The following is an 18,227-nucleotide window of genomic DNA, read 5'->3' as shown; positions in this document are numbered from 1 at the left end:
AGCTCCCCATGACCCAGCTTCAGTGAGCGCTTGAGCCCAGAACCCCCCCGTGTGCTGGGCTGCACCCCCAGAGCGTGAGCAGCAGGTGGAGGGAGGGGATCCTGCCCCTCTGCTGTGCTCTGGGGAGACCTTAGAGCAGCTCCAGTGCCTAAAGGGGCTGCAGGAAACCTGGAGAGGGGCTTGGGACAAGGGCCTGTAGGGACAGGCCAAGGGGAATGGCTTTAACCTGCCCGAGGGGAGACTGAGATGAGCTCTTAGGCAGAAGCTCTTCCCTGTGAGGGTGCTGAGGCGCTGGCCCAGGGTGCCCAGAGAAGCTGTGGCTGCCCCATCCCTGGCAGTGTTCAAGGCCAGGTTGGACACAGGGGCTTGGAGCAAGCTGCTCTGGTGGAAGGGGTCCCTGCTCGTGGCAGAGGCTGGAGCTGGAGGAGCTTTAAGGTCCCTTCCGGCCCAAACCAGGCAGGGGTTTCATCATCCCTCTTTACCCATCTCACACCGTTAGTGCCTCTTGGTGACTCTGGCACAATCATCCCCCTTTCAGCCACCCTCAACTGTTCCAGCCACTGACCTCAGGGAGTTTTTCCAAGCAGCCAGGGAATTACACATTAAAGCACTTTATAAAATGCTGATGAACCTATTTATTTTGCATGGGGTCCAGTGATAACACGGGGCAGGCTCCTACGCAGGCAAGTGGGACAAGAAAGAGCCTTTGATCTGCTGCCTTTGAGGCCAGCAGCTCTGATCCACACTTCCCTAGCTGCATCCGTGAGGATTTCTCTCCCCAGGTGTGGAAGTTCAAACACAACCCAAGAAGCAAACAGAGGGCAGCGGGAAGAAGCAGCCCTGTGCCCTGCCCTGTGGTCAAGGGGTGGCTGAGGTGACAGCCAGTGCTTCCTGAGCTGGAAAAGCCAGTGTGGAAGTGAAGGCTCCGACACGGAATGGGCTGAGTTTTGGCAGAGTGGTTCTTGCTGTTAGAACTGGGGCCCTTGAGGGCACAGCCAGGACAAGGGGCAGCACATCCCAGGGCCTTTGAAACCTGAGGCCAAGCAAGGACCATTTGTTGGGAGGGATGTTTTCCCCACATGTCAACTGGGGTTTGAAAGCTCCACATTTCACAGTGAAACTCGACACAGTGATGATAGGGATTCTGCTTCAAGCAGGTTTTCCCTGTTCAAACACAGACTCTTGAAGCAACTGAGCACTGCTGACTGGAGTCACTTCTGCATGATGTGGGTCTGCGTGAACCCATCACCACCCTCCAGTCTGCGAGCCCAACCTGGCACATCCTCGGTGCCTTCTTCTCCCTCCATCCTCCCAACATCAGCATCTCAGGGTCACACAGAATCATAGAATGCTTTGGGTTGGAAGGGACCTTAAAGCTCCTCCAGCTCCAACCCCTGCCACGGGCAGGGACCCCTTCCACTGGAGCAGCTTGCTCCAAGCCCCTGTGTCCAACCTGGCCTTGAACACTGCCAGGGATGGGGCAGCCACAGCTTCTCTGGGCACCCTGGGCCAGCGCCTCAGCACCCTCACAGGGAAGAGCTTCTGCCTAAGAGCTCAGCTCAGTCTCCCCTCTGGCAGGTTCAAGCCATTCCCCTTGGCCTGTCCCTACAGGCCCTTGTCCAAAGCCCCTCTCCAGCTTTCCTGCAGCCCCTTTAGGCACTGGAGCTGCTCTCAGGTCTCCCCTTCAGGAGCCTTCTCTTCTCCAGGCTGCCCCAGCCCAGCTCTCTCAGCCTGGCTCCACTGTCTGCCTCCTGTGTTCATTTCCTAAGGCAGAGCCTGTTGTAGAGGTCGCAGAGCAGGCTTTGTGCTACCAGCAAGAGAACACCACAGCACCAGACTTCCCCCACACTGGATGGACACACACGGGTGTTCCCTGCGGAATGGGCACATCAGATCAGCATTGGCAGTGGCACACTTGGGAGAGGGCAGGTCTCCAGCACAGCCCCAGCCTGGGCTCCACTCGCCTGCGGGACAGAGCCTGCCCGTCCCCCTGCAAGCACGCAAGCGCTCCGGTGAGGAATGCAGCCAGACACAGGCCTGCAGGAACCCTCCAGCCCGCTCCAATTAGCTTTCCTGGAGATCCCATTACTTCTAGCCACAAAGACATTGTTCAGTTTATTCCCCTGTAACAGCCGCAGGAGCATGGCTAACATATTCCTACAGTCTGCTTGGCTTTCCTATAAAACAGCCCAGGCAGCGCACACACCTGGAGCAGCCCCAGCTCCCTGCCCGCCTTCCAACTGCTTTGGTTTCCCTTCTGCAGTGAAATCTGAGCACACCAAGGATTACATTTTACTCCACGACATAACGTCAAGAAGACAAGAGCCAGCAAGGGCAGGAGGTGCTTTGGTGAGTCTGGGCTCCAGATGGGGAGATGCCACCAGTGGCTGCTCCACACGGGAAGCATTGAAGCTCCTTCACTCCTATTAATGTCTCCGTATTGCAGTCCCACAGCGCTTCCCTATTTCTCTATCACAGGAAGCTGTAGCTGGGAAAACCCTGCCCCATCGCACTTAAATCCAAGCCCTCGATGTTGGGGGTGGCTGGAGCTGCAGAGAGCAGGGACACCCAGGGGATGGAGGAACAGAGATTCCTGCAGGGAAAATGCTCCTGCCACTTACCGAGGAGGGGAGTCCAGGAGGCACCTTCCGAACCTTTTTGGGCTGTCCATCTGGTGTAGAGAAAAGAAGAGAGGATCTCATTTCTGCAGGGGGTTAATGGCAGGGAAAATAACAACAAGCTACAGCTGAAAGTATGCAAGGATGGAAGGTGCAGCTACAGGCAGAGCTTCAATCTCAAATGCCCCATAGCCAAGGAAGCATCACCAATGACAATGTCTGAGGATGAACCTCCCCTCCTCAGCAAGTCTGCACCCTTTGAAGGTGGGTTTCACCCCCACAACATGTTCTCAGGGCAGCCCCTCCCAAAAGGGGTGCTCACTGTGGGTTTGTTAGCTTATAACTCAGGAAAGCCCCAGCTGAGGAGGTACAGGGTACCACCAAGCCAAGCCAGGCTCTTGACCGGGTTGTAGCTCAGGAGGAGAAACTCATCACACAGAATGACCTGATGCAAAGGAACAAGTTTCCAAGCTGACACCATTAAACCAGCAGCGTTTTGAAGTGGCGATATCAAAGTGGTTGCCTTTTTCTGAACAGCACTGGAAAAAACCCAGATGTAACAGCAGTCGCTTCTGGTTTCGTTTGGTGGGGAAAGCCCAAAAATAGCAGCAAGAAAGTGACTCCGGAGGGTGCACGGGGGAACTGTGACAAGAAATACAAGTTCTGGAGAATGGGGGCTTGTCTTCACTTGAAAGCTGAACTCAACACCTGACCTTAGCCTGTGTTCAAAGCAAAGCGGCTTATGGGCAAAAAGAGGCTTGTGGGCAATTCCTGCTCTGGAACAGGGAAGCAGGCAGGTAGGCAGGGAGAGGTCCTGGAGCACACACTGCCCATGTCCCTGGGCGCAGTGCCTGGACCTCCCATCTCTCCTTAACAGCTTTTTCCTGGCAGTCTGGCTCCTTGCAGCAGGACAGGGCTCCAAGGAGGGCCATTGACCATGAAACCAACCTTGAAGGCGGCCCAAGGTTTTCCATGAACAACTGCTCATGTGCAGTGTGGCTGAGGGGCAGTTTTAAAAGAACCTCCAGCCATTTGCTGCTTTCAGCTCCTCTGACATTATCCAGAAAAGAGGAAATTCCACAGGATGCTGAGCCCAAACCCCCTTTAAAAACATGGCATCTATATTCATATTCATGTATGAATTCATCAGACCAGGCTGCGGCACGAACCACAGCAGCAGCATCGGAGGGCAACACGAAGCGACTTACCTATGCTGCTGTCAGCACCTCTCCTGCGAGGATTGCTGGGGTAAGAAAAATACTGAGAGCCCCCTTTCACCCCGGTGGGGGAGAGCGTGCTGGGACTGGCGATTCCCATCTCGCTGGGCAGGAAACCAGTCTGCAAACAGGAGACAGAAAAAGCCCTTCCATGTAATCAGGTTGGAAAAGCACAGCACTCACTGGGGGAGACCGGAGCTCGCTTGAGCCACCTTCCAACAGCTGAGGGGGCAAAACCCAGATGAGCCAAGGGGCCAGATGAAAAAGCAAATACATGAATATGGGGGTGGCAGTGGGGGAGTACATGTGCAATAAGAAAGGGTTTTCAAGCTGTGCTTTCTCACTGGACCCCAGGAAGGAACCTCTCCACGATCCAAGGATGCAAGCCAACAGGTGCCATAGTGCGGAGCAGATCGGTCCCATGCTCACCTTGCTGCCCAAGAGGGCAGACTCTGCCTTTGACTGATGGTCTCAGCCTGCTGAAGGCATAGAGGAGGTGACCATCAGGCTGGGGGGCTCGTTACACAGTGCTCCCTGGCTGCTCCATGGCCTCACTCAGGACAAAACTCTACCAAGGTTTTACAGCAAAGGATTACACTGGGCTGCATCCCCAGTGTGGGGCAGGGGAGTTGGAACTGGCTGAGCTTTAAGGTCCCTTTCAACCCAAACCATTCCGTGATTCTATAATTACAGGTTTTGGTGTGCTTCGGCCCCTGCAGGGGACACACCTGATGGTCACAGCATGTCCACCCATCCTCAAAAGATACATCTGACCAAACGGCCCCATGCTGTCCATCACCCCCACAACTCATCAGAGACCTGGCCAGGGCTGAGGACCGATGCAGTGCTCACCCACAAGCAAACCCTAAACCAATCACAAGAGACAGGTGCAGTTACATGGCAGCACCATTGACTGAGCTTGTCCTGGTTCCCCCTGGCCATAAACCCCAGCCCAGGGTGCTGGCGCTGATGCTTTCTCCCCCATCCCCTGCATCTCGCAGCCAGATCCCTCATGAATGATGCAAGGGAGCTGCAATGCCTCTGCTGCAGGTGGTTTTCTCTTGCCTTTTATCAGGGAAAAGTCAAATCCTTCTTTCTGAAAAGAGGAAACTCCTCCCTCGTGTTCATCCCAGCTGACCTTGAGCTCCCAGCGTGGAGCCAGAGCCCAGGGTGATCGCTGGCTTGTGAGGCAGAGAAAAAGCATGGCTTTCTTATGGGAGCAGCCCGACGGCATTGCCCCTTTCACCTTGGGAGAAAGGAAGATGTATTTACATGGAATCAGAGAGCTGGCAAAGGGCCTTCCAGTATCAAAAGCTCAGCTCTGACCCATCTTCCGAGGGCAACCCACTGAAATAAAGGAGGATTTCAGGCTTTGGGGAAACTGGAAAGAAAACCCCACTGCTTTAAACCCCCCCATCTCCTCCAGCAAGGGGTTGGGAAGAGAAAGAGGAGCTCGTGTGTTCACAGCTGGTGAAATTCCTGCAATCTGTTCCACCGCTCATATTACCTTTGCACTGAAACCGCTGCGCACAACGGAGCCGCACAGCCAAGAAAAGCAAGAGACACAGCACCCCGGAGGAGATCCCAGAGGAATGCCGGCTCCTGCAGCAGGTATCTCCAGAGAGGCATGGAGATAGCGAGGCAATCTCCTGGAAAAAGGGATTTTCTTCCCCTTGCCTCTCCCCGGGCAGAGGTTATGGGTTATGGGTTAAACAAGGGGGGAGCTGCAGCTCTGCCCTGGAGGACGGAATTTTGGGGAGCGCCAGGGATAATTTTCCAGCTCTTTTTAGACAGAAAAAAGGCACAGGTCACCCCCCCCAAACAGGAGACAGAAGCAACAACTGCTCTGGGGGCCCAAGCAAGCGCGCAGACGGCCCCGCTCGCCTCCCAGCACCCCACACAAGAGGGGTTTTGTCTCCCCTCCACATCACACAGGCTCCATCTCCCACTCTGCCACCCGATCCAGACCCATGCGCTCACTGCAGGGCCTCTCCCAGGCTGCAGTAACATTTGCCCATCCCATTTCTGTTACCTTCCATCTCCCCCTCCTCCACAAAGCCCAGCAAAAACCATAACATTCAAAAGCAAGGCTTGGCATCCATCCCATTCTTGTTTTAGCAGCTTCAGTGGTAAATGAAAGCCACTCTGGCCCAGCCAGCCAGCACAGCTGCTCCAGCAAAGGAAACATCCTCAGTTCAGAGAAGAGGAAATCATGATGAATTTGTGTGAAATTAAAACATGTAATATGTGTGTGTGTGTGTACATATATCAAATAAAAAGCTGGCCAGCCAAGAGCTGCTCCCCTGAATAAAACGGTGGGACTGCTGCCCTGGGGCAGCTGCAGCAGCACATCAAAGCAGAGGTGCTCGCTCCTTCCCAAAGAAACTATTTCGGGATGCTGGAAGCAACAAACTGGATTTATCTCAGGGCTGCTCAACTGCTTTCCCGGGCTCTCATTTATGCCTGGAGTATTCCTGACAGGAAGCAAGTTTTGACCCACAGCACAGCCCTGGTTATCCTGTGGGGGTTCACATGGGGTGACCCAACAGGGCAAGGTTGTTGCTGCTAAAGGCTGTGGCCCTCCCTGTTGTGGAGACAAGCATCTGCTGCAGGCCCTGCACTGACAGAATGATCATAAAACTGAAAGACTGCCTGTAATTCATCCCTTTATCCATCCATTATGCTCTGTTCCTGGCAGTGTTCAAGGCCAGGTTGGATGGGGCTTGGAGCAAGCTGCTCTAGTGGAAGGTGTCCCTGCCCCCATGGCACGGGATTGGAACTGGATGAGCTTTGAGGTCACTTGCAACCCAAACCAGTTTGGGATTCTACGATACTATCCACACCAAGATGATGTTTCAACAGCACAGAAACCATGTCACAGACTCTCCCTGTAACTGGTGAGTGTGGGGACATGGAGATGCTGGCTGGGATACAGGGAGATGCTGGCTGGGGAGCAAGAGGTATACCCCAGGCGTGATACTTGGAGGCAAAGTGAGAGCCTCAAGGCAGGCAGCTGGAAGGAGAAGGTGCCTCCTGGAGTGCTCCTCTGCCCACAGCCACCCTGCCACAAGGAGAAGTGTTGTCTGGATCTGACTCGCTGACAGTCCTCCATGGGCAGTGTGGCTGGGTCCTATCCAATGAAATACTCAGCAGCTAGAAACAGGAATAACAGTAACAAGTGAGCTTGAAGAGGTTCTGAAAAGAATTGAGAAGCTGCTGCAACTCCATTTTCTAACCTCTGACAACTCCTCTGAGCCAGCAACGCATGCCTGAATAAACCGCTGACACCCAACAGAGCTTTCTGAGCACAGGACCTTGTGCAGAGAGGCGAGATGCAAACCCTCAGGTTGCTTTTCATCCCCAGCTTGGCTGGATGAGGTATCAGGAAGCTCTTCCCTGTGAGGGTGCTGAGGCGCTGGCCCAGGGTGCCCAGAGAAGCTGTGGCTGCCCCATCCCTGGCAGTGTTCAAGGCCAGGTTGGACACAGGGGCTTGGAGCAAGCTGCTCCAGTGGAAGGGGTCCCTGCCCGTGGCACAGGGTTGGGACTGGATGAGTTTTAAGGTCTCTTCCAACCCAAACCATTCCATGACTCTATGATAAATGAAGCAAAAAATACATTTTATCCTTACCTGGTTTAGTCCTGGCATCCCTGTGTCTCTTCCAAACGTGGAGTACGAGGTCCTTTCACTGCTCTTCCCTACAGTGGAGAAAAGACAAGGTTTTGTGTAAGAGGGAAGGGGAGATTTTGCAGGCACTCCCCTCAGGGTATGAATCCTGCCCTTGGAATCCTTTCTCTGCCCGTCCGCAGAGGTTCCTGCCTCCAGGAACAGCTTGTTGCTAAACCAGGAGCACCTTTCCAGTTCACGGGCAGCACAGCTCGGCTGCTCCATAAACAGCAAAACCCCCAACTGCAGTGCTGCAGGGAAGTGCTCGTCGTGGCCATGGAAACTGGCAGTGTCTGACCAGAGCCACCAAATCCCTCCAGACACACTCCAAAAAGCCAGCTGAATTTGGCAGAGACAGCGACAGAGCAAACCAAAAGCCAGGTGGGAGTGACCAGGCTCCACGGGCACTTTCCATGCAATAGGAAATCTAATTCCAGCAGTGCGTGGTGCTGAGCTCCTGCTCCGCACAGCCCAGGGATCACCTTCTTCCCCTGCCAACTCTGCAAACCCCATCCAGATCTAAAGAGCAGGCACTCAATAGAAAAGCATTTCCTTCCTTTCCAAGCCCCCTCCATCAGGTCCCACTGGGCAGGCTCCTCCTGGACCACGGGGCTCCACAGGCAGAGCATCCCCGGATGCTGAGCAGGAGCAGACCCACGTGCCACAGGGCTCGCATGTGAACTTCTGCACCCATCAGACGTGCCAGCACCCTGCCCACGCACTGCTAAAACAGTGTCTTTAAGGGGGACAAAATAAAACCAGAAACCCAATGCACGTGGTGAAGCGTTTCCAGTCTGAAACGGCCTTGCAGTCACTGCCCCAGAGCGTGCTGTGGCCCCTGGCAAGCAGAACCCATGGATGCCAGGGTGGCTTGGCACCCCAGGGAAGGACCCCAGCACAGGGACAGAGGGACTAGAGCAGCGCTATGCTTTGCCTGGGAAGCACAATGGTGTGCTTTGGCGTTCCTCCCCACCCAAAGCAAAACCAGACACTTCTCCAGTGGGGAACCAGCACGTTTATATTTAAAATCAATAAATAAATCAAACCCAGGCTGAAAATCTATGAGGATTTTTTATCACCCCCCCCCATTACAGTCTATTGATGGTGTCACCAGGGAAAACAGGGAGGGAAGAGAGAGATGGGAGATGATGATTAAGAAGGATCTGCACCCAGGGCAGGATGGTCCTGCTCCATCAGGAGCCCAATGCCAGTGTGGGGGCCGCTGCCTGTGATGTGGCTGGGAGATGTTGGGCTCTGCCACCCCCTCCCTGGAAAGAGGTGGTCGCATCCTGCCTCTGATCTGGCTCAGTAAGCAAAACTGGGAGGGGGGGGGGATTCTGCCAGTCTGATTAAGCTAAAGCCATCCCTGAAGCCTGCTACGATGCAGGTTAATGCACTGCGGTGATGTTTGGGCTGGCAGGCAGCTCCACGCACCATTAAAGGGTTTGGGGGAGCAGATGAAGAGGGGAGGAGGAGCAAATTTCCCCAGAGCAGTTCCTGCTGAAGCACAGGGCAAAGAGATGGGAAATGAGAGGAGGCTGCTCAGTTTTGCAGCCTTGGTACGGGGGTCTTAAACTCAACTCTAAATTTCAGTGGGTTCCCTCACTATAACCTGAGACACCACCCCCCCCCCCACTGTTCCCAATGGTGCTGTTTCGTTTTGGAGGCTTAAACGTTAAGTAAAGGTCAAAATGTCAGAGGCTGGATCTCCCAAATGACCTCATTTCTAAGAGCTTAGCGGCAGCCCTGCCCGCAGCCGGCAGCAGGACGCCAATCACACAGCAGGCTGGGGCATGGGCCGGATGGTGATTACTCCTCAACCAGAGGCACAGCAGGGCAATGCCATGCTGGTTTATCCGGTCAGCAACAGCCAGGCCTCCTGTCTGAGAACACACTGACACTTCAATGCGTGGTTTGAGAGGTGAAGCACTGAGGCAAACACTTCTGCTGGCACCAGTTATCCCGGTGACCACAGGAAGATGAAGAGCTACAACGCAGCGCCAACTCTGCGCCATATCGCTCCAAACCCACTACCTTCACGGATCATGGAATGGGTTGGGTGCGAAGGGACCTTAAAGCTCATCCAGTTCCAGCCCCCTGCCAGCTCCTTCTCCTGCTCTGCTGCTTTCAAACCCTGCTCAATGAGCCCTTTTCCAGCCTCTCTCCTCTTCCTGCAGGATCTGGAGGAGATCTCAGATGAAGCCTCCCCCAGGCCCACCTGCATCCAGGACTCTGGAAAAGAACCCCCCCCTTCCCCGTTTGTGCTCTCTCCTCCCAAAGGCAGATTTGCTTCCGGGCTCACAGACAAGGTGGTGGAACCAAACCTCCTCTTTCCTGAGGTTGCTGCCAGCTCCGGCAGTGATGGGGTTTGGCCTTGGTGCTCAGGACCATGGCAGCATTTCACCAGGACACTTGGGGCTTTGCCTTTTTGCTCCCCAAGACAAGACGTGTACAAAGAGCCAAGAAAAGATGATTCATCACTTCCTATGGGATTTGCCAGCTCCTGCTGGGAGGATGCAAGCGCTTGGCCGTGGCACAGTGCCCTGAACTCCTGCCAGCCCCCAGGGAGGTCACACCATTGCCCCCCATTACCCCGTCCCCCAACAGAGCCCTGGTGCAGCCCCAGCACACACCACCCCAGCCATGGCAGAGCCACCCACCATGCCCTGAGAATTCCATGGGAAAAAAGGGGAGGAAAAGCACATCTCCAGATGAAAAGAAGAAGTTTAAGAACCAGGAGCAGCGACAAACCCCAGTCCATGGGCAGATTAAAACCATTGTCCAGGCAGAACCCCATCCACAACATCTCACAATACACACAAGATTAGAAACACTCCTCTGAAAAGCAGCTAATTACTAGAAATAATTACTAGAAAGGAATCTGTTCTGGCTTATCAGTTTCCTGGTGTTCAAGCAATTCCTCCCCCCCCCCGCCCTCGCTGAAGATGAGTGGTAAAAGAGTGGCAGATTTTGAAGAGTGGTGATTTAAAGCGATCACAAAACCAGAGGCTCTCCCCTCTGGCAGGTTAAAGCCATTCCCCTTGGCCTGTCCCTACAGATCCTTGTCAGAAAATTCCTCCTCACCCTTTGGGATGAGCTGGTTCATCACAGCGCTTGGCAGCCAAGGCTGGGATGCTCAGACCTCACCAGGAGGAACAGGAATGGGCTTCAAGGTCCCTTTCAACTCAAATCATTCCATGCTTCCGATACGATTCAAACACAGTCTCACGCACCTTCTGTTCATCGAGTACCACTGGACACGTCCATTCTGATCTGCTCCTTCCATGCCCTCGAGTGCTAAAATTCACTGCTTCTGCTTTAATTCACCCCATTCAAGTTTATGAACAAAAGCAACTTTGAAACGAGAGGAGGCCTCAGCCCCTCCTGGCTGCTCTCTTACCTCCTCCCCAGCTCCTGTTTGGGCAGTGGAGCTCCCAGTGCTGCACCCAACCGCTGTGCACCGGCATGGGAAGACGTAATCCCAGCGGGCACTCGAGCCAGTGGGAATCACCCACTGGAGCAGCCGACGGCTGGCTCCATGTGCTGGGGACTGCCTGGGCTCCCAGCCTTGTTGGGGAGTGCCACAGCACTTGCCAAAGACTGGGAGCCCTGTCTTTGAGAGGAAGCCAAACACGTCTTCCCTGCACACATCAAAGGGGAAACCTCTGTGCTCCTCCCCAGGCAGCTCCTTCTCAGCTGGAAACTCTTCAGGCTGCCTTGGCCTCAGGTGTGGGACAGGTTGGGGTGGGTCCCCCCATGCACACCCCCAAGAAACCAGGCACAAGTGCATCAAGGCTCCCCTGTCTTACTAAGAAACATCTCTTCTGCTTTGCTTACATCCTCCTGGAGCAGAAAATGAGAAGGAATAACCACCCTTGCAGAGGGACAATGGGGAAGCTGCTGGGAAATGCTCTTCTACACTGGAGCAGGCTCCCCAAGCAGCAATTAAACATCATCCTCCCCAACAGCAAGACGGGAGCAGAGCTGCGAGTGAGCCCCTTGCCCCAGACCTGCACCAGGAGCACACACACAGGGCTACTCACTCTCCAGCTCAACCCCGCTCCTCTCTTCTCCCTTCTGACCAGCTCCACAGGAGGAACCACCTATTGTGGTGGGGATTTTGTGTGTCAAACACAAGTCCCCCTTCGAACCCCAATCAGCAAACAGCGTGAGCTGCAGGGCCCTGCCCCAGCACCGCTCCTTCTACGCTCACTAGAGGGCTTTAACCACCACAGTGCGGGCAAAGGTGGGGAGGACTAACCCCAATTCCTCACCTCATGTCATTAGAACTCTCTAAGCCCTTTAGGATGGATATTTTCTGCTGTCAATCTCTCCTCCCACCCCCGAGCTGCAAGAGGTAACGGGGTAAACTGTTGCACGCATCTGGTCACACACAATCCCCATCACTTGCTGGTCCCTGCAAGCTCCCCACACTGCCCGCTTGCAGCAGGGGATGGAGGAGCCAGATGGAGCTGCCAGAACCTTGCAGGACACAAGGAGAGACCCTACAAAACCCACTCCAGCTCTCTGTGTTACCTGCACTGCCACGGGGCTGCAAGGCTGGAAAGCAAAGCAACCACAAGCCTCTTGCAATATCTTATCAATAAGCACATCTTTTCTCCCTCTCTCTCCCAGTGGTTCTTCACCAGCTCCCAAGAGCAAACTCAGTCCATCCCATGCCAGCACAGCAAGCATCAATCTCCACTATTGCCCCTGGGTGCTACTGTAAAGCAGGGAAAAATAATCACATGCATAAAATACAGTGGCTGTGATGCACATCAGGCACTGATGAGACCCTCTGCACAGCAGCTCCTTTAACCACAGCTTTGAGAACACCTTCTGGAGCAGGTCCAACATAGGGGAACAGCAACCCTGGCCAGCGCAAACACTCCCACTGCTCCATGCCATTCCGTGTTGGATCTCCCCTGCTTTGACCACGCTGAGCAGCTGAGATGCACTTACCCACGAGCCCAGCTCCCAGGAATGGTGATGAAGATATGCTGTTGTGAGGCGGCAGGTCCCTGTGCTCACCGTAGTGGGGGCCTTCACCATAGCTCTGCTGAAGCAACACAGGAGGGTTACTGCCAGGCACGAGGGGATGCAGAGGCGAATGCCAAAACCCAAAGCTGTCCCAGATCAGTCTTTCCTATAGCAGGAAGGGTCACAGCCAAAGGCAGAGAAACAGTCTTATCCTCATGGCAAGGCAGAGCAGGGTAGTGCAGCCACATGGTCGTGGCACTGGGAGAGGATATGGCATCAGAGCCATACAGCGGGATTGCCCCATGCTGACAGCTCTCAGGCAGTTTCTGCCTTGGCCAAGCTCAGCACCCCCCAGGTGAGAGCCAGGCAGCCCCTGCCCGAGCCGGGGTGGGGGGGCAAAGTGGCAAAGAGAAGGCCTATAAAAATGAGAAATGACACCAGAGCCCCTGCTCCAGCACTGACCTAAGGGAAGGGAAATGTGCCATGGCAAAAACGAATCACACAAACCCATTAAAACACGAGCATCTGTCAAAATAACACCATTTCCATTCAGTGGATGCTTTTTCTCTCTTCCCCTCCTCAGTTACATGCTGTTGCAGCCTCCCCTGTGAAACCCTTCCTGCGCTCTCCCATCCCCACTGAGGGCACCTTGGCTGGCGGGCGCAGTAGATATCCCCCAGCGCAAGCCCTAATTGCTTGCCTGGGCTCCCAAAGCTGTGCATGGAGGACAAGCTCTGCCCATGGTGAGATGCAAATGTCCAAAATGGGGCAGGAAAAGCTGTCCCAGGGTTAGACCCAACCTAAACGTGCACTGAGAAGCCCTGGTAAAGCCCCTGTTTATTTTGGTTGGCGCTCTGTGTTTGTACTTCATCCTTACCCTTCCTTGGTCAAATGTGGAGCTGTTTTGATCTCCCGTTCCCCAGGAACCTGATCCCGGTCTTTCATCCAAACCTACCGAAAAACAGGAAGAACAAAGGTTACTCTTGCTTTATCAGCAAAGCCTCAAAGGTGTTCTCACAAAATTAACTCTTCCTTCTACAAACAAACGAGTAGTTTCATTAATAAACCGCTTCCACGTGGTGTGACCGATCCTTCCCTCTCCCTCCTCACCTTCCCACTCTGGCTGGCAGTTTATTCCACACACTTCAAAGCGAATCCCACCACAAAGCAAATCTCAGCCCAGCCTGGAAATGCTTCAAAACACAGGACAGTGGGAAGAGGAGAACCAAGTATTTTAACTCACTTTATTGTAGAGAGCACCCATGACCCTCTTCTCCCTGGAAACCAATGGTGAAGAGGACAATGAGTTCAAAACTCATTGCACCCATCCCAGTGTTCCAGTGGGACCTGATTTTCACCCTTGGTGCTACCAGGTCATGGACCAACCTCTGTTCTTCATTGCACCCAAGCAGATTAAAGAGTACCCAGAGCTGAAAGCCTCGGATGGGAATTGCTGGAGGTACATTACCTGTGGCTCAGCCACGTTCGTTCAAGGGCATTTGTTATTTAAGCACCCGTGGTCCCCCAGAGGAAGGTGCATTGTCAGCATGGGGCGCATCAGGGCACGGCTGCTGCCCATCTCAGTTTTAGCCTTCCCGAGCATATCCTGGGCAAAGGGGACCCAACCCAGAATGGCAAGAGACCAAAGAGGAGGGTTTTGCAACGCGCTTGCACGCAGACTGTGTAGGAAATAATCTCCTTTCATCATCTGCCAGGTCCACCCAGGCTGCGCCTCTCGGGCTGCGAGCACACGAGACACCCAGGGGACATGGGGAACACCCACCAGGACGAGGAACAAGGCAGTGAGTGGCAGCAGCAGAGCTCTGGCAGCTCAAGCTGGGACCACAACTGCATGGAAGGAACCTCTCCTGCAGACAAGCCCTGACAACTCGGCAGCAGGATTTCAGACCGTGCTGGTCTGTCCCTGCTGCCCTGGGTGGGTGACCAAGGGTCAGTGAATGGCAGCTGGCATCTCCCTGTGCACATAAATGGGGGTAAAGCCGGGGATTTAAGAGGGAGCCGGGCAGGGCTTCGGCATCATTGCACCCTGTGGCTGGGCTTTGCAGATGCTACACAGATACTGAGAGCTCAGCCAAGGACAAATCCCACATCTGCAGGAGGCTGAGCAGCGTGGATGGCATCAGCCAGAGCCATGTCCCTGCTTCATCCCCCCGAACCCCAGCCCTGCTGGAGGGGGATGCAGCCACATCTGCCATAGGATGGCATGAGAAACCTTTTGCAGAGGCTCCAGGCAGCATCCAGCATCCCCCAGTACTCCCCGGGGACCCCTTGGCACTGGCTCTTCCAACACAGCAAAGCACCAATAGCCGAGGTGCCCACAGGGCATAGAGGAGATTCTCCTTTAGGAGCAGAGACCTGCTGGCAGCAGGGGTGACAGCGGAGGGACAGGAGGGTGGCAGGACAGGAGCAAGGACATGGAGGGGGCAGGGTTGCAGGGCACACACCAATTCCACTTTAGCAAAGCTGATTATTATGGCAAACACGCCGTGGATCTGTCTCCTTCACTCCCCTCACTGTTCATTTAACCAGAAACTTCTTTCAAATTACATCCTTCTATTTCGGTGCCTTTGTGTTAATCATTTCCCCAGAGAATTGGTGTTTAATTGCTGTCTAATTTACATAATTATGCATATTAATCTCCACACCTAATGAATATTCATAATTCTCATTTAGATTTTGTTTTCTAATCAAAAATTTCCAATGTGATTACTGTGCAGAGCAGGGATAAGCCTCTAATAATACCTTGGATACTAGGGAGAATTACTGCCAATTCTCCCACCTCCTACTTCCTAGAATAAACTTTTGCTTTGCTAATGTGTTTTTCTAAAGCAATTCATCTGCATATCCTGCAAACACCAATGGAGAGCAGGAGGCAGAAATGCTCCTGCTCTTCACTTTGCTTTCATGGGGATTTTTAAAGCTCCCAATGGTCAGGAGCTGCAGCCTCAGACGTCCTTGGCAAACCTGCCCCTTTGCACTGGAAGGACGAGGGCCATGGCACCGATCAGGCTTGGCTGCAGTCAGTGTCCCCACAAAGTGCTTCAGGAGCCCCAGAGCTGGGGTGGAAGCCAAGGCATGGGGGTCTTGATCCCTGTGCCCACCCCTGTGCCCTGAGGATGGGCATTCCTGGGTTGTGGATCACCTGGCCCGCCTGCAGAACCTGGTCCTGTCTCTAACCCACCCCATGGAAAAGGAGCATCCCCAGGTCAGGACGTGCTCGGAGAGGATGCCGAGTGGGGCAGGATGCGGGTGGGCTCCGCAGGGAGTTTGGGTGCAAAATTCCTGGATGGAAAAAGAAATCACTGCCCAGGACTCCCCGAGGAAGGAAGGAAGAAGAGCTGGTGGGTGGTACAGGAGACAAAAGCTGAGCCCAAGAGGCTCACATGTGTCCTATGCATGGAGAAACACTCAGCACGAGCTGCTCCCAATGAGCAGCCCACAGCTCAGCTGCCTCCGAATGAGCCTGTGCCAGGGCAGGGCTGTGCTGCAGGCCAGTTCCTGCTGGACAAAAACCCCTCACACCTTCGCCAAGCTGCAGCCACTGATATGGAAGGTGCTGGCAAACCCATCCCATTTTCAGCCTGCAGTTGTTTTAAGAATCCAGGGATTTCTGGGATGAAACCAGGAAAAAACAGACTGCCTGCTTTTGACTTCTGGCAGCTGCCCTCCATTCAGTGCCAACCTGCTCTTCCCTCCCTTGGTATTTGAGTAAGGATCTACAGTTCTGCCAAAATCCTGGCTCCGGCTAAAGGAAAAGCTTTTGATAAAGCCCCCCCCCAATCCATAGGGTTTTGCTCTGCTCACACCATAAAATCACCAAAGAGAGTGCCAGCACCAAACATGGTCACACCAGAGGTGCCCTTGACCCAGCCTGACATCAAGCAGCTGGGCTCAACCCACATGGAGGAAGAGGAAGGGGCAGGAGATGGGGAAGGCTGGGGTGAGAAGGACACTGCTCAGGCAGCCCCATGCCAGCACCCCCAGGGCTGTCTCCGAGTGCCCATCTAAGGGTACCCAAGCATCCTACCTGGATCCTTTGGTCCCAGCAGCTCAGGAGACAAGGCCAGGTACCCAGAGGACACATGGAAGCACCTTGGGACACCTGGTGATGCGTGTCCTGTACAAGGGCATTGCTGATGTGCTGCTGGGCTCCCCTGGGTGAGATGGAAATCCTGCAGGCATCTCCCTCGCCCCCAACTCTGCCTGAGCCCTGGGCATAGATTTCCTCTATCAAAGCACACACAGTCCCAGGCCAGCAGCTCAAGGGAGGGGATTCTCCCCCCTCTGCAACCCTGGCCCAGCTCTGGGGCAGCAGCACAAGAGGGACGTGGAGCTGTTGGAGTGAGGCCAGAGGAGGCCATGGAGATGCTGTGAGGGCTGGAGCAGCTCTGCTCTGGAGCCAGGCTGAGAGAGCTGGGCTGGGGCAGCCTGGAGAAGAGAAGGCTCCTGAAGGGGAGACCTGAGAGCAGCTCCAGTGCCTAAAGGGGCTGCAGGAAAGCTGGAGAGGGGCTTTGGACAAGGGCCTGTAGGGACAGGCCAAGGGGAATGGCTTGAACCTGCCAGAGGGGAGACTGAGATGAGCTCATAGGCAGAAGCTCTTCCCTGTGAGGGTGCTGAGGCGCTGGCCCAGGGTGCCCAGAGAAGCTGTGGCTGCCCCATCCCTGGCAGTGTTCAAGGCCAGGTTGGACACAGGGGCTTGGAGCAAGCTGCTCCAGTGGAAGGGGTCCCTGCCCGTGGCAGGGGTTGGAGCTGGGTGAGCTTTAAGGTGTCTTCAACCCAACCCAGGCTGGGATTCTATGAGTCTAAGCCTATGATTCTACAAACCCAAGTGACCAACTGAGACTGTGCCAGGACTTACATGGCACGGGGCTGAATTCCATTCGCACAAGTGAGCTTAATTCCGGTGTATCCCAGCTTCTGGGTGCTTGGCTTTGCAACATGTACAAGGGTTGTGCACCGCAGGGTGTGTGCATTGGGAGCCACCCATGTGTGCACCCACCTGTCAGGAGGTAGCTTCATTTGAAATAAGGCCGTTTCCCACCTAACCAAGTTAAGGCTCTTTCCAATTCCAAAAAGACAAAAATAGGAGCTACCTTTTCCCTCCATTAATACAGTTATTAAAATCCATGCATATTAATTGTGCGTTTTAATAACCATGGTCATGAATATTCATAACACATTTCTTGCTCATGTTCTAATTAAAACACACTAATGGAGTAAGACGTAGCTGTCAGACAGTAATATTTTTCTCCCCCTCACGGTTTTTGTGCCACAGCTAAAATGAGCTGAGAGACAAGATCCATCCTAAGCTCTCAGCACGGATAAACAGCATTTGTCCACATTTAGCCTCAGCAAAAAAGCCCTTCACCCGTTATCAAGCCATAGTAAAAGGCTACACACAAATGAGCGCCAGGAGCCGTTCCCCACCCAGGAGGAACAAAACCACTTGAAACACACAATTCTGAAGCCAGAAAAGGCATTAAGGGGGAGGGTGAAGACTTTTCTGCCCCATCCCCACATCCCAGCAGCCACTTAAAGAGTCCCTGCTGCCCAGTTTGTGCCTTCCAGCCCCCACCTACAGGGTCCCCAGGGCCAAAAATGCCACACCAAGAGATGCTGCTCTGCTGCCCGTGCCTGGGAAAGCAGCGCTGCTCCTCGAGCCAAACCCCCAAGGTGTTCTATAGCCCTGAACCCCCTGATTCAAGCCCAGCCCTGGGATGTGGCTTC

General features: G+C 54.2%; 1 protein-coding gene across 16 annotated transcripts in view; it reads right to left on the bottom strand.

The window, feature by feature from the left end:
• The window catches only part of TCF3 (transcription factor 3), a 76,069-nt gene that overhangs the window by 22,697 nt on the left and 35,145 nt on the right, over window positions 1-18,227 (bottom strand). For 14 of the 16 annotated variants that reach the window (XR_013958422.1, XR_013958423.1, XM_080633756.1 and 11 more), the window contains exons 4-8: window positions 13,357-13,430; window positions 12,462-12,558; window positions 7,464-7,531; window positions 3,827-3,956; window positions 2,622-2,671 (exon numbers count right to left, since the gene is read on the bottom strand). Coding sequence is in view for 14 of the 16 variants with exons in the window: in XM_080633756.1 (XP_080489882.1) it covers window positions 2,622-2,671; window positions 3,827-3,956; window positions 7,464-7,531; window positions 12,462-12,558; window positions 13,357-13,430 (419 nt within the window). In the remaining 2 variants the exon portion in view is untranslated. The remainder of the gene's footprint in view (window positions 1-2,621; window positions 2,672-3,826; window positions 3,957-7,463; window positions 7,532-12,461; window positions 12,559-13,356; window positions 13,431-18,227) is intronic. The other 2 variants (XM_080633767.1, XM_080633763.1) reach the window with 1 other exon arrangement.

The sequence above is a fragment of the Psittacula echo genome (genome assembly GCF_963264785.1).
Source record: "Psittacula echo genome assembly, chromosome: 24".
NCBI lineage: Eukaryota > Metazoa > Chordata > Aves > Psittaciformes > Psittacidae > Psittacula > Psittacula echo.
The sequence above is the reverse complement of the archived record's forward strand: the minus strand, read 5'-3'. Positions and strand labels throughout refer to the sequence as shown.